Below are 14,972 nucleotides of genomic sequence, written 5' to 3'. Positions count from 1 at the left end.
CATTGCAGAAGATACTGACGTGTGAGCAACTAATATTTGTTGTCCGGATGCAACATATAAATCGATCAATCACGTCTCTAAAGTTTGATGAATTAGTTTGATAAGACTATGGAATGAATTTTGTTCTAAGAACTCAAAGCGTTTTAATCTCCGAGATCGACGTGACTCTGAAGTTAGGGTGACTTCAATCTCGTACGTGATTGTCAATATCAATCATAATTCAGCAGAATTTATGAGAACCTTACGTTATTACGAGCTAATGCTTGCTTCGGTGAGAAATGCACACGCTCGAAAATGAATATGTATTAGGTTGCATGCAATTTCTTTTCCTTTTTGGGAGCGACCTTGATGATACTTTTGAAAAGTGGGTTTGAACTTAATTTTAGATGGACTCTATTTTTTATTAATCATTTCAACGAATTTGAAATCCAATCCCGAGTGAAGAAAAAGGGCTAATGGACCTATTTTCTTCTACATTAGAGCCAGGCCCGGGTATAAGTTTGGATGCATCATCATCATTATTATTAATGCCATCATATCCGGTAAAAATTGTGGATCCATGAAGGAGCAATTTGCCATCTTTATTGTTCTATAAAAATAACAAAGTGAGTGATTTCCAGTGCCCAGCAAATCAGTTGTCTCGAGTTCCTTTTTTCAACATTATGCCCCAATCAATCATGAAACTCGACTTTGGTTTATGAATGACCGTCGTCACTTTATACGCTCTCATCACTCGTTTGCCATTAGTTCGCTGTCCATTTTTAGTGGATGTGTTCTGCAGAATGTGTCTGATAGCTCATCAACTGAATGTAAGCTAATTCATACAGGCCCCTTGGCGACTGTTGTTTATCGGTATAGGGAACCGCATTCAATGAAGAACATCCATATGTAGCACACCACACATCATGGAATCTCTGAACCATTAGCCACATCAAACAGTGACGATTCGATTCCATATCAGATCATAAATATCCACAAGAGATGACAAGACGGTATCCGCCCCCTCAAAAGAAAGAAAGAAAGGGGAAAAAAACAAGAGCCTGAGAGGAGAGAGAGAGAAGAGGTCAAATGGAAACAAAGTAAAGAAGTAGTGAAAATGGAGATTTGGAAGAAACATCTAACTTTTCACGTCTTCTGGCGCTTCTGCACCTGATCCAAACCTTCTTCACCTCTCGCATCTGTAACATGGGCCATTGTTGAATTGCCAGGATTAGGACTGCCATGATCCTGAAGAGCAACAAGAAAATGTTGGAAACAAAAAGCAGAACCAGAAGAAAGGACAGAGAAGACAGAGAGAGAGTTAGATCACTAAGGTAAGTGAAGGTAACAAGACAAGCATAACCACCAGTGTGAAAGGAAAAGAACCAAGTCTATTGCGCACATCATACCATGGGAATGGACGTTCCAGTCGCAAGCACTCCTCTATTCGCCCGCTTTCCAAGGTCAATCTGGACTGAGATTCTGGCCTGTGATAGATCCACACCGGCGGTTTGTAATGCATTTGTCAGTGAATTTAATAACCTGCAGAGTGCGTTATAGAATTTGAAATTAATTTTTCAACCTATTTATGTAAATCCAAGAAGATGATGCTATTACAATATGCCGAAGAATCAGACTCAACTCAGCTGACAATGGTATGATTAGAAAATTCAGCTGCTATGAAGTAAGAATACCACATTGGTTGAGTGAGCAGAGAGGTAAGTTTTGGTAGTCTAATTGACATACAATTAAGTGAATAGACAGAACACCAAATAAGAAGGATCAATGGTTTAGCAAAGTAAAATACAATATTGTAATTATGTGGCTCAAGAGTACTGCTGTAATAATCAACAAATGACATGCAAATTCAGATAGTTCTCCCTCCAAGTTCAAGTCAGCGTAGTTGCAAGCTCAGAATGAATAAAGCACAAATTTGATACCTAAAAAAGAAGTTGGAAGCAATTGCATAGTAGCATTTGAAATGAACCAGGACATGGAATAGTGCACATCCTCCAAACCAGATGGCTGACAATTTAAAATACAAAGCAGCCGCCCCCATCCAATATTGCAGCATATATAAGTTTAGTGGATAAAAAAGTAACTGCAATATCAAAGCTTATACTAAGTGCAGCCCATATAAGTTTCTCACAACATAAAATACAAAGCGACTGCTCCACGTCCAACATTGAAGCTTATATAAGTTTAGTGGATAAAATAGTAACTGCAATATTAAAGCTAATATAAGTTTCATATATAGAAATTAAAAACCAATAACGGAATCGCACAAAATGGCAGTCATCAAAAACCTAAATTTCCAAGAGGTGTCTTTGATAAAATCTCAACATCAACAACATGGGTAATTAGAGAATTGGAAGAACAAATCATAGAAGATTTCTTTTATGCAGGTTGCTGGTTAGATATGAAGAGGGGAAACTGATCATGAGAAAAAAAAAAAAACCTGCCACCATGGACATCACTATGCTAAGAAATGCGATGTACTGATGTAGCAGGAAGATAAGGCCCATCTTTGATAACTGAAACATATAGATAGAAGACACAGATCCATGCTCACCCTTGAGAGTAAACACTTGAAATGCTGATTGTCCCCCCTTCAATAGTCAGATCTTCCTGCTGATCAGATGCAGTGTCTGCAGTGCACTCCATCGGTTGAGCATCTGGAAACGGTCTCTGAAGATGATTGGAAATCACATCGTCACTTCGGACTGAGACAGGTACAGGAACAGCAACGTGCATTGCCTGTTTGACTACCTCTGATTGCTGAACCATGAATTTGCTTGAGAGATCTCTTCCAGGATCTATTTCTGATGTATTCTGTGAGCTGGCAAGCATGTTTGGGGTTGTGCCAGTGCTATTATCTTCCAACTTTCCTGGATATGATGACGCGGGACCAGAACCATTTTTCATGGCTTGAGGTGGACTGACAACACTTTGAACACGCCAATGGCTATTTCTCTGCTTTGAGGAAGAACCAAAAGTTACCAAGAGGAGTCTACTCAGTAAGCAAATTAAAACACACGTGTTCGTAATTAAAAAAAAAAAAAAAAAAATTCATATATGTTGATGTGCTGCTTTTTCGCAAAATAGTGTGAAAAGAATAATTACTAGATATTCAACACATAGTTCAGGAAATAATTTCCACATGTCATTCTGCTTCTGGAGTAGTACACTTCCAGTAACTTTTCTCGTTGCATTGTGTGGCAATGAGCAAAATGAAGAGCAGTCCCTCTAATTTAATGAAATGTATTCATCAAGAAACTATATCCAAAGCTGCCTAGCAGAAATTCAACAAATGATGCAGTGAATGGAGACAACTCGCAAATAGGCATGAAACCCCAACAATTAAACTTAGCCATAAGAACAATAGTGACTTTGATTTAAAGAGAAAACTTTCATATAGAGAAAAACTCTCAGAATAAGGTACATCAACAGATGCACCCCAAGTTTGTGTTTTAGAAATATAAGGCCCAGAACCAACTGTCGACAGAAATTGGGTGCAGGATCCTTATTGTGGTAGTGAATAAATACAAGTCTAACAAAGAAATAACAGAAAACAGAAGAGTGAACAAACAGAAGGCATATCCAAATAATAATATATATCAAAACAGAAGACCATGATGGAGCACACTCAAGCAAACACACATTAGCCCACATATAAATACATCAATCAACTATTTGGTTAAATACAAGAACCAGCACGATAACTGACCCATGGCATCAACTTGGTGGGTTCTGAACTCCAACCCTGGTAGGAGTCTTCATACTTATGTACCTTTTCCTGTAAATACCGGACATACTCAATTACCTGCAGGCAGTGAGAGTCAATCAATTAGGCAAACCATCTTCAGGAACCACAGGAAGTAGGATTTCTTCAAGAACTCAATTTACCTCTAACAAAAAAGACGCTGTATCTCTCTTCTGGTCACTATTCGGTATGAGATCTCTCAATATCTGAAATCTGAAACCAGAGTTCCATCATGAAAATATAGCTCCCTATCGATCTAAAAGTAATCATTCATGGTAAGCTACTTGTATGTTATGGGATAGCAGATGAGCTGACAATGAATCCTGATGGACTAAAAAGAAAGAACGAAAAAAACGATACTCGATAACGCAAAGTTTATTTAAATGTCACATAATAGGAGGACCAAGATTGCATGCACCCTGTTTCCGTGCATTAACACAACACAACTTTAATGCCATCACCAATTGAACACGGTGCATCATGGTCAAGCTGTTGACAAGACCGTGACGCTCTCACAGAATTCACCATGGGAGGTTGATCACACACAACATAATCAAATCAGGCACTCTGATAAGGACATACCTCTCGTTGATTTTGCTCCTCCTCCGTTGCTCCGTGACCGAATGCTTCGATCTTATGGCATGTGCTTTATCACTGCTCTTATCTGCAGTTCAAATTGCAAATACCCACAACTCAGAGAGGACCAACACCCGCTTTACTTAGAACTACAATTCAGCACCGAACCAAACTCAACACGTCAATATACCCGGAAGAGGCCAAACAAAAAAAATAGAAGAAGCCTACTTTCAGCAAATGAACTGAAAAAGGAAACGCATACCGCCCAAAGGCCCAAAATTTAGCAATTTCCGGATGGTCAGTCAATACCAACACACACAATTCAACAACGCATGCGGAGCTACCGGGTCCAAAGCCGGCGGAACCAAGCAAGCGTCCACCAGCACGCACGGCGAGCAAGAAATCACCGCCCCCCCCGGGAAAAAATTATTCAATTGGGCAAGCGAGAATCCCCAAACGGGAAGCGACAGGATCGGGGGAAAGCCCGTACCTTTGGGATTCGCACTGTTGCTACTGTTGGAAACGTTCGAGGACGGGCCATCTCTCTTGGAATTGAGATCTTCCTCCTCGAAATCCTCGTACTCCTGGCTCCCTTTGCCCGATCTCATCCTCCCGCGGAGCTCGAATTCGCGCGCGAGCCGCGCAGGAACGGAAACGGGAGGAGGGGGAGGAGGAGGAGGAGGAGACAGAATTCCGCCGCCGCCGGCCGAGAGTCCGATGGGGAATCGGCGTACCGGCGAAGACCCGGAAGGAGAAGGAGACGCGGGGTTCGATGGGTACGAGAAATGGGGTGGGAGGGGCGCTTGGACAGCAACTGTTTAGCACGAAAAATGCGTTGTTGCAGGAGCCATGACTGTGTATTGTATTGAGGGAGAAAGAGGGAGGGAAGAGGGAGGAAGGTGATGGGGACGCGATACGGTGCGGGCGAGCTCACGTGGTGCCCGTGAGCTCACGGAGGTTCGGGGCGGAAAAGGTTGTCTTTTCTTTTTTTTTTTTTGGTCACGTTTCCTGACGAGTGCTCTGCGCACACATGTTGACAATCGACAAGAATTTACGGCTGTTGATGAATTACCTTTTTTATGCTAGGATATTTACGAAAATGCTTCCTTTTTTTGACCTTTTTTGCGAAGCTAATCCAAACCCGATTCGGCTCATCCATTTTGTTGGTCCTATCCTATGGGTTGGGAAGCTATCCTAAAAGGATGGGATTTCGATTTCATATCGGAATTAAATGTGTATGTCAGACAATACTCACGCTAGGCACCATTGTCGGGTACTTCTTGGCATGGAAGGTGGCTCACTCCAATCCTATAATGCCGTGTTATCCGTTTAGGTATTAGTCCTAACCAACTCAATAATTTTCCAACTGAAAAATAGCCAAATTGACATAATGTAATGTTCATGGAGTTTTGCGTTAATATATTACGACAATCATACGTGTTATTTATCGTTCATTATAGGAATAATTAAAAAAGAGGCTTTCTTAAATTGAAAAGGTAAATGGATTTGGCAAGTAAGAGCATGATACATTCACTCCAATAGAATTTCCGTTTGACATTTTTCATTAAAGATGTTTTTTCTTGTTAGTAATATTCATAACTAAGATGTAATTTCAAGTATCTTGTTACATAACAAAATCAGAAAACATTTGACAAATTTATATTCTGGCGACATGAAAGCGATGCTCAAAATACCGAAAGATTTCTTTTAACACTCGTTAAATTGACATCAATTGCATCGCACGGTCCACTGAACAAAGCTTATACGAAGACACTGACGTTTCATTAATTTTAACTTTGCACTTCCATTCGAGCAACAAAAAAGAGAGAAAGAGAGTGGTCTATGCTGTCGCGTCCTGTTGCCGGCACGACATGATGGGCCATGTGCGCTGCGCAATTCTACACGGGACGACGACAGCATTCACGAAAGGAGCCCTCCTTTGTTCAGTTTCCCAATTGCTGTAAAGAACCAAAACAGGCGCACGAAATCGGAAAAAAGACAAAAGATTCACTGATAAAAATAAAAAAAAAGTGTACATAGACAGAGATACGAAGGTCGTATAACGTATTTCAGTTTCAGATAGTCGCTTACTATCTACACATTAGTTGGGCTAATTCTTGAAATCAGGTCCTTTGCCTTTGTATGGGGAAGAAGGAAAACGGTGAACCTCTCGGCCGAGGCGGTTCATATATGCCGCCACGGCCGTTCGGCTAAGTTTATGCATTCGTTGTATCGGTAGCAGTCCACGAGATGGTCGATCGTCAAGCCCGCGGCTTGCATGAAGGAGTACACGATCACAGGGCCGACGAGACGGAACCCTCGCTTCTGCAGGTCTTTGCTTATGATCTCGGCTTTGGGAGTCCTGAGAGGGACGTTCCTCGGGTACTTGAACCGGTTGATCGTCGGCTTGTGGTTCACGTAGCTCCACATGTAGCTGCTGAACGATCCGAGCTCGCTCACGACCTGCGTCAATTAATTCCAGTCACATGTCCGGCTAATTAATCGATAATCTGTATATCGTGAACCTGCAAAAAGTATTGTGACCAAATGTATAGGTTCTTCGATGCTTGCCTTCAAAATGCATTTGGCATTGTCTATAATGCACCTTACTCTGCTCTCTGCTAACATCATTGCCTTGTTGGAGGATATTTCTTCAACCTCATCATCTCCCATTTTGGCAACAATGTTAGGATCAAATTCAGCAAAAGCTTCTCTGCATCAGTAACACAATGATTTTGGCCAACTACTTATGTCGAGACGAATGAAATTTCAGTCAAATAAATAGAAATAAGCCCGATAACGAGCTAATACTCGATGATCGTTACCTATATAATTGCTTTCTTTTCAAAATTTCTGTCCAATTGTAGTCCATCAGCATGCCTGACATGGCAAGTAGCTCGAACAGCTGACTGCGCAGCGTAGCATACCACGATAAGCAACGCAACAAAAAAAGGTTAGCCGGCAATGTAATCGAGAATTGGAGACAGTCTCGCATACCGATCATCGTAAACCGGGACTCCCCAGCACTCATCATGAAACGACACGTAAACTTCATCTGTAACCAAAGCATGTTGTCATTTAATAACTTAATTGCCCCCGAATTGAGTTTAGCATATATTTAAGACCGCAAAGTAGGTGGAAGAGAACATATTAGAACGATCCATCAGTGTTTGGTATCTTGTCTAGATTGGGGACTAATTATTATGAATCATTGACAAATTTAAGATGCTACATGGTTGGTGCAGTGACGTTGCGATATTCTTGTCAAGATGAGGGAACAAGACAACAGCTAGGACGAGGTTCCTTCGTTAGGAATAAGGTGAGCCTGTTAAATCATCAAGTGCTTGGTAAAGAAGGCTCGAAAACACTAAATTTGGGGCAAGTTGTCGGATTTTATTATGAGGTTGACCATCGCTTTCCGCTGTCTAGCTGATTACTCATCTCTAACGACCGCAGCTGCTCTTTCTTCGAATCATTTGGGAACTATGCAAAGTCAAGAAAAAAAACTAAAAAAAAAAGGTGGAAACGTTGCCTGACGACCCTGTGCAGTTTGGTAATATTAAAGAGGCACATCATCTATGGCAAAAGCTTAGACTTTGCCTGGAGGAATGGTGCTTTGTCGTCTTATTTTGTTTGTTCTTCTTAAGGCAGGTTCGGCTCACGTGTATAACGAAGAGGTTTACGCTGCTTAATCGATAATGAGTAAGTAGCAGACTAAATCAACGTCTTGGAAGTACAAAAGCCAGAAAACAGGGTAATAAACACCGATTGATGGGGCGAAGAAAAGGTCTTTGAACTAAGATATCGTCGATGTGATGAACTCATCGAAAACAACGTATTGCAATAATAAGATTTTCATTAAATAAATGGTGATAATGCGTATTGAGTTAGGCATGCAAAGCTGATCTCTTCTCATGCGGTATCTTTACTAAAAACAGGAGACTCTGTCAACGCGTAATATGAGCAATGTCAATGTTTCAGCAAGTAAAAAGCTTAAAAAATTCACAGGTCATCTGGTGCGTTCTCATGAACAATGTGACACAAAAACATACCGCTGTTCTTTGTAATCCAGTTGCATCTCCTCACCTCCCCACCATCACTTGGAGTCGGACTTCCGGGCTGAACGTTTAGATTCTGTGCTGACCGAACAGTCCTAGGGAATGGCGTAGTGATTCCTGATCTTCTCTCCGGTGGGCGGATGAGGCGTAGGGCCAATGATATCTTGTGATCCAGTGGGGAAGAGGGCTCCGTAAGGGACGAGTCGTTGGAGTTCTGGGACAGCGACAAGGAGAGGGACGAGAGCGAGAGGGATGAGTTGCTTCGGTTGAGGCCGATCGGGTATATCTTCTTCAGGTGCCTGGACAAGAAACTTTGGCTTGACTTATCCTTCTCATTGAGATATTTGTTCGTCTCCAGAACATTTTTCCTAACACTGGCTCTAGACATTGTTTGGATGGGATAAGGAAAACATCCGGGGTGGTTATCAATGGGGACTTATAGGGCTTTGGGGGATTTTAAATGAGAAAAAGAAAGGTGGGTTGATAAAATCAGACCAGCAGCAGGTTGGTGAAGGGTATGTTTCCTTGCGTATGAACAATTTCTGCTACTGAGTTTCAAGCAAAAATTAACATCGGTTGCATTCGAGATTCATTTAGCAAAAAAGATGCCTGTGAACCTGCGTTTATATGATGAAGCTGAGAACATATATGTAGATCGAATCGAGAATCGCCAGCCATGGTTGAAGATCATAAAGATCAATAAAGAAAATGCAGAAAAGAATGCATGACATATAACCTCTTAAGTAAGAATGATGTCATGTCATCGATGGGATAATAATACTACTAATACGTATTTGAAGAAGTCCCTTTCTTTCCCTGCTACAGTTCATCAGCTGTGCACCTGCAGTGATTGAATATCGAACTACAACTACGTTTTAAACTTCAGGGTTCAACCTTTTGATTGCATGTCATCCATTTTGCATCCTAGCTTGCTTAATGTAACACTTCATTGATTTAGCACGTTGTGAAATGCCTTATGGCTAGAATTTGTGGTTCCTCGCGAAAAAATGCATCGTTCTTCTATGTGATCTATTTTCGTTTTTGGGTTTGAATTGGTGGCTAATTGTTGTCCAAATTGAGAGGGAGTAATAGTTAAGAGGGTGAAGAAGATAACGAAACTAAAGCTGAAAGAGGCAGGGGGTGGGAGTTGCAGAATTTAGTTGCATTGTTAACTGCAGTTCCATTATTCTACAGGACAGGCGAAGTTTAGTAATTAAGTAAACGAGAGATTTTTAGTTGCCTTGTTTGTCTCAATGCGAGCGAACTGGGTCCAGTTTGGAATTCTTAACCCCTACTCATAAATTCCAAGTTCCACAAAGGATTGAGGCGTGCCTTCTGCCTGCACAGATAAAGAAATCTCATCCATCAGCATTGTTTCGTAGATTCCCTTCACTGTCAACTATTTGACCGTGACAGGTTTCAGAGACAAATGGTCTGTGAAGTCTCGTTTTCAGGCCGGAGCCATAACTCCAAAGGCGGCGTGTGCGTGAATTTGTTGGTTCTCTTGCGCAGCAGAATTCGTCACGACCGCGAGTGCATGACCATTTCTACACATGGTACTATTGGACTTAGGAGAAGGCAATGACTACTGAAAAGGAGAATATTTTCCCTGGCCCTGGCAAATTGATCGTTCAGAAAAATACGTACGCGGCCGAGGCTTGTCTGTTGGGCTAAAAGCCAGTTCTTTATCGACATTGATGCTCTGCCCACTTGAAGATTTTTGGTGTTGATGATCCATAGTGCAACGGGGCAAAGTCGACCCAATCGGGCCTCGTCAAAGTGATGTGTAGCCCTCTTTTTGGCCAAGCAAACTGTCAAAACCAAATTATCATGGTTTGGCTAAACTATTAAATGTCGATTGAGATGGATTATGACAAAAAAGAAAGAAAGTGACAACAGTTGTGGCTCAACCTTCCTCAGACGAATTCATCGTTTGATTGGCTTGGCTCTCTGCGCTCGACACACAACACATGTAAGAAAGTCCTCTAGGCATGGATTTTGGACCCTTCGATGCTCAAGTCAGTTTGAGCTTTTAGCGAATGAAATTAATGGAGTCAGGGCTAATGTTTATTAGAAGTCTCTCACGTCGAATGATTGATTCTAGGTTATTTATTCTTATTTTGATAGACCGGGATTCCCAGTTTACGAAGGTCTTAAATAGTGGAGTGGTCTTTCTTAAATGTGGGAGTATCTGTTGATTTTCTGTCCACGTTTCGCCCACCTTTGCTGAATATACGGACGAACAGCTGTTGGATTCTAGACCGATTGGTTCGGCCGCCTTTTTCGCTCCCCCTGCCGTATCAAATTAAGCCTTTGGTTTAGGCACCAGCCTTCCTCACCTCAGGACCTTAAATGACCCACACGTTGATGGGCTTATGGTTGACTGTTATTGGGTCTTGTGCAAAGCCGTTGTATCACATGGCCATGAGAGTAAGATGAAACTCCAGCCGAAGCATGGAGTGGATGGAACTGCCATCAGCAAAGCATCTTTAAATACCCGGCTGCATCCTTGATCAAAGAGAAGCAAACTCGACCAGAAGATTGAAAAAGACATATTTCTTAAATACAGTGACCAATCAAATGACTATTGGGCCTACAGCCCAAGAATGAAAAAGTGAATAATTAGTCGAGACATCGAGTTCGGCGAGAATGGTACTTGGAACAAGGAGGAAGAGAAGATTGGGAAGAAGTATGTCACCTTATACACCATCGGTATCGGTATGTGAGGAGTCAACAACAGAGGAGAAGATGAAATATAAGATTTTGCCACTCACGACATAACACCACCACGCTCTCCTATTGCATCGCAAGAAGAATCCATTGTAGAATCTCCTATTATAACTTTATCACCTTAGAACTAGAAAGCTATGAAGAGGCATCCAAAGAAGAGTAAAAGCATTTGAGGAAGAGACCTAGATGATCAAGAAAAATGAAACATGGGAGCTTGTCAATCACCTTGAACAAAGGGATTGTTAGTGTCAAGTGGGTCTATTAGACAAAGCTCTATGTAGATGGATCAATCCATAAACATTAAACAAGGCTTGTGGAGAAAGGATATTTGCAACAACTAGCTATCGGTTGTACTGAAACTTTTGCTCACATCCCTCGCCTTGATACTATTTGGGCACTCATAGCCCTAGTAGAATAAAAAGAATGAAAGATCTATTAACTAGATGTGAAGTCAGTATTCCTATATAGATATCTTCAAGAAGAAATACATGAGGACCAACCACGAGTTTTATTGTTAAAGGCTAAGAAGAAGAAGTTTCAAAGCTCAATAAGGCCCTCCATGGATTAAAGCAAGCACCATACGCTTAGTATAGCGGAATTGACAAATGCTTCACCAAGTAAGGATTTAAGAGGAGAATGAACAAGCCAAACATTTTATATCAAGACTCAAGGTAATCCCAACACTCTTATTGTCTCTATGTATGTAGATGATCTCATATGTATAAGGAACATTGAGAAAAGATGATTCAAGAATTCAAAAAAGAAATGATGATGGCATTTGAGATGACAGACTTGTGTTTGATGCACTACTTCCTTGACATCAAAGTTGACCAAAATGAAGGAATTTTCATCCCATAGAAGAAATATGTCGAGTACCTCATGAAGAAATTCAACATTGTAAAAATGTTTCTACACCGCTTGTGACAAATGAAAAACTACTAAATGAAGATGGAGTAGAAAAAGCTAATGTTACTCTTTATAGAGCAGTATACTATATCTCATTGCTACACGATTGGAATCATGTACACAATAAGTCCATTATCACGGTTAATGCAAAGTTTGAGTCAAATTCACTTTGGAGCACCAAAAGAATTCTAAAATACTCACGAGGAACTAAAAATACAACACTTGGTATCACCCATGTGCAATAGCTAAGGTCATTGGCTACATCAACAATGATTAGATAGGTTCAGTTGACAATACAATGAGCACAATCGATTATGCATTTACTCTAGATTCTGGAATATTCTCATGGGTGTCCAAAAAACAAGACTCAATAGCATAGTCTACTATAGAAATTGAATACGTCGTGGCTGCTATGAGCACCAGTCAAACACTATGACTTTGTAGAATTTTATAAGACATTGGAGAAGCATAGATAGACCGACTCCAATATGATGCTACTACAACTCCACAATTGCTATATAAAAGAATTCATCTTTGATGAAATAACTAAACATATCGACATTAAATATCAATTGATGCAAGAGTATGAAATAATGAAGAGATCAAGCTCAACTATTGCAAGACGGAAGAACAAGTCGTAGGCATATTTTAGTAAGGCATTACCACAAGCAAAATTCCAGACATTACAAAGTATGTTCGGAGCATTGCGGAAATGGATCAAAGATGAGTGTTAAATATTGATACATTTCCTGAACTTTCTGGATCACTTATTCAATTCTAGCATGACTTGCATGAATTGGGAGTGGCAGAAAAACACTACGAGAGGCAGGTGAAAACTGCGGCGTCTAGATTGATTAGTGGCCGGTAGAAATAGCGGCCAGTGAATAGCCAGCATGCAATGTTCAGATTTATTTGATGATGAATCAGCCAAAGAAGGCCTATGAATAGGCTTTAGTGGTGTTTGTTCACGATAATTAGGAGTAGATCCACTAGAAGAAAGCTCCTCCACTTGCAATAAATTATCCAATAAAGTTTCTAATCTTTGCTCCCTTTTTTCCGTTTGCTGTCCCATTGTCATCATTTTTGCTATCGCTCTGCCGTGAAGTGCCGAGCTTTGTCCTTTCCCCCCATACACGCACATCACACACTTGGCTTCCGCAATCCAACAATCTTCCTTCGTCAGATGGAGAAAAAGGAACTTTTCAAGTCCGACTATAATCTGTCTTTCAGGGTTAACAGATCTGAGAAAGTCATGTTGTGTCATCAAAGGCAACTGATGAATGGGGCCGCGAGTCCCCTACACGATTCTATGCCACCGTGGGAACTCGCAGGTCTTCTGGGATCCGTTTTACCGAAGCGAAGCGGCGGACCAGATCATCGCAAAACAATGTTTCGGCACCATTGAGTCACTGCCGTCCCGTGAACATCCGGGAGCTCGCGCAAGCACCATGAGACCAATCTCCAGCTATTAAGGTTATTCGTTCTTTTAAACACATCAGAATTTTGTAAATTTGTTGTAAAAGTGCAATTTGGTCCTTAAATTTTCAAAATATGCAATCAACTCGTACAATCGAGTATCGAGTATCACTAAACGTCCGTTTGTTTCATGAAAAATATCACGTTTCTGAAATATTTTCTAGGAAGTCATTTTCTAAGAAAATGATTATTTTCTAGTATTCGGTTGAAACTTAAAATTTGAGTGAAAAATGTTTTCCATTATTCGTTATCTAATTTGATTTTTTTGGAAACATTACCAAAAAAAAATTAAATTTTAATATTTTAATTGACCAAAAAAATTAATTTTATTTTTATATATTTAAAAAATTGAATTTTAAATTATTTTTATTTTTTAAAATCGAATTTTTATTTTTATTTTTAATTTTTTCTTTCTTTTCTTTTTTCCTTGTTCCTTATCCTTCCTTCGCCGCCGTGTGCCTCGACATGGCCAGCTGTTCGGAGGCCGACCAAAACGCAATTGCCAAATTTGGCGAGCTCGCGGCTCGCCCAATCCAACGAGCTCAAGTCTCACCCTTGTCGGATCTGGCCTTGGGCTAGGTTGGAGTTGGCTTGTGGCTGGTTGTCAGCCATGACAGTGGCCGGCGATCGGCCAAGGAAGAAGAAAAGAAAAAGAATTAAAAACTCAATTTGAAAAAAAAGAAAAAGAGAAGAAAAAAAAACATAAAATAAAAAAGAAGAGGGATAATAAAGAATTAAAAAGAAAAAGAAAAGAAAAAGGAGGAGTAAGAGGAGGAGGAGGTGAGGACTTATAGGGGTGCGAGATAAGAGAGATCAAGTGAGGAAAGTGGAAAACATTTTCCTCTAATTTATAAGACTTTTTTCCCTTTATGGAAAATGTTTTCCCCAAATAATTCATTTTCCGTGAGATGAATACCGAAAATTTGAAAAACGTTTTCCTGGAAGTTAATAGTCCCATTCAACTTGATTAATGAAAAATGCCGATATGACTTGTTTTACTATTTTCTTAAAACATGTAGCACTGACGTGGCATTTTTTTATCATCTTTTGGAAAGGAAGGTGTGGATGTGGCATACTCTTTCTTGATCTTAGCACCTTCTTCTTCCTTGCTCGATACCACCATAGCCATCTCCGTCATTCTCGTCCCTTCTCGCTCACCATCTCTGGAATGATTTCAAACTTCAAATCTCTACTTGGACGGACTGAAAGATAGCAACCCCGATTTGTATGTTGAAGGCTTAATGGAATGAAAGGATCTTCTTATACAAAATAGCCCTCAGTTAAACACATTGTTCCTTCGCCACAGAATGTACTCTACATTACATTTTAGAACACGAAAACCTTGATTTTTCAAGAATGACGATAACTTGGGGAAGATATGCCAGAGCTCTTTCCACACAATCCTTCAGCAATCAAAGATTGCGAAAGTGGATAACTTCATTGAAACTATGAACACTTGTGCCTTCTCATGAATTCGCCCTATT

At 40.5% G+C, this 14,972-nt stretch overlaps 2 protein-coding genes across 3 annotated transcripts; both read right to left on the bottom strand.

The window, feature by feature from the left end:
* Positions 1 to 903: 903 nt before the first annotated feature.
* LOC104433351 (transcription factor BIM2) lies at positions 904 to 5,197 on the bottom strand. Of its 2 annotated transcripts, XM_010046055.3 has the most exons (8): positions 4,809 to 5,197; positions 4,325 to 4,406; positions 3,886 to 3,955; positions 3,707 to 3,802; positions 2,749 to 2,952; positions 2,552 to 2,667; positions 1,389 to 1,521; positions 904 to 1,227 (listed from the first exon to the last, which is right to left on the bottom strand). In XM_010046055.3, the coding sequence occupies exons 1-8, from the start codon at positions 4,924 to 4,926 to the stop codon at positions 1,126 to 1,128; spliced, it is 921 nt and encodes a 306-aa protein (XP_010044357.1). In that variant the 5' UTR covers positions 4,927 to 5,197; the 3' UTR covers positions 904 to 1,125. The 2 variants fall into 2 exon arrangements, with proteins under 2 accessions (XP_010044357.1, XP_010044355.1); XM_010046053.3 differs by having other exon boundaries at positions 2,552 to 2,952; positions 4,809 to 5,195.
* Positions 5,198 to 6,078: 881 nt separating this feature from the next.
* LOC104433350 (DNA-3-methyladenine glycosylase) lies at positions 6,079 to 8,812 on the bottom strand. Its single transcript, XM_010046052.3, has 5 exons — positions 8,371 to 8,812; positions 7,316 to 7,373; positions 7,144 to 7,227; positions 6,890 to 7,031; positions 6,079 to 6,781 (listed from the first exon to the last, which is right to left on the bottom strand). The coding sequence occupies exons 1-5, from the start codon at positions 8,762 to 8,764 to the stop codon at positions 6,503 to 6,505; spliced, it is 957 nt and encodes a 318-aa protein (XP_010044354.1). The 5' UTR covers positions 8,765 to 8,812; the 3' UTR covers positions 6,079 to 6,502.
* Positions 8,813 to 14,972: the final 6,160 nt, after the last annotated feature.

The sequence above is a fragment of the Eucalyptus grandis genome, chromosome 2 (genome assembly GCF_016545825.1).
Source record: "Eucalyptus grandis isolate ANBG69807.140 chromosome 2, ASM1654582v1, whole genome shotgun sequence".
Classification (NCBI taxonomy): domain Eukaryota; kingdom Viridiplantae; phylum Streptophyta; class Magnoliopsida; order Myrtales; family Myrtaceae; genus Eucalyptus; species Eucalyptus grandis.
The sequence above is the reverse complement of the archived record's forward strand: the minus strand, read 5'-3'. Positions and strand labels throughout refer to the sequence as shown.

Bases quoted from the DNA above. Each gene is read 5' to 3' on its own strand.
- LOC104433351 (XM_010046053.3), bottom strand. From the start codon at position 4,926: ATGAGATCGGGCAAAGGGAGCCAGGAGTACGAGGATTTCGAGGAGGAA. The intron at 3,956-4,324 runs GTATGTCCTTAT...CTCTGGTTTCAG, and splicing joins AGGAGCAAAATCAACGAGAG to ATTTCAGATATTGAGAGATC. The intron at 3,803-3,885 runs GTAAATTGAGTT...CACTGCCTGCAG, and splicing joins CAGCGTCTTTTTTGTTAGAG to GTAATTGAGTATGTCCGGTA.
- LOC104433350 (XM_010046052.3), bottom strand. From the start codon at position 8,764: ATGTCTAGAGCCAGTGTTAGGAAAAATGTTCTGGAGACGAACAAATAT. The intron at 7,374-8,370 runs GTATGTTTTTGT...CTTTGGTTACAG, and splicing joins CTGGATTACAAAGAACAGCG to ATGAAGTTTACGTGTCGTTT. The intron at 7,228-7,315 runs GTATGCGAGACT...TACGCTGCGCAG, and splicing joins GTCCCGGTTTACGATGATCG to TCAGCTGTTCGAGCTACTTG.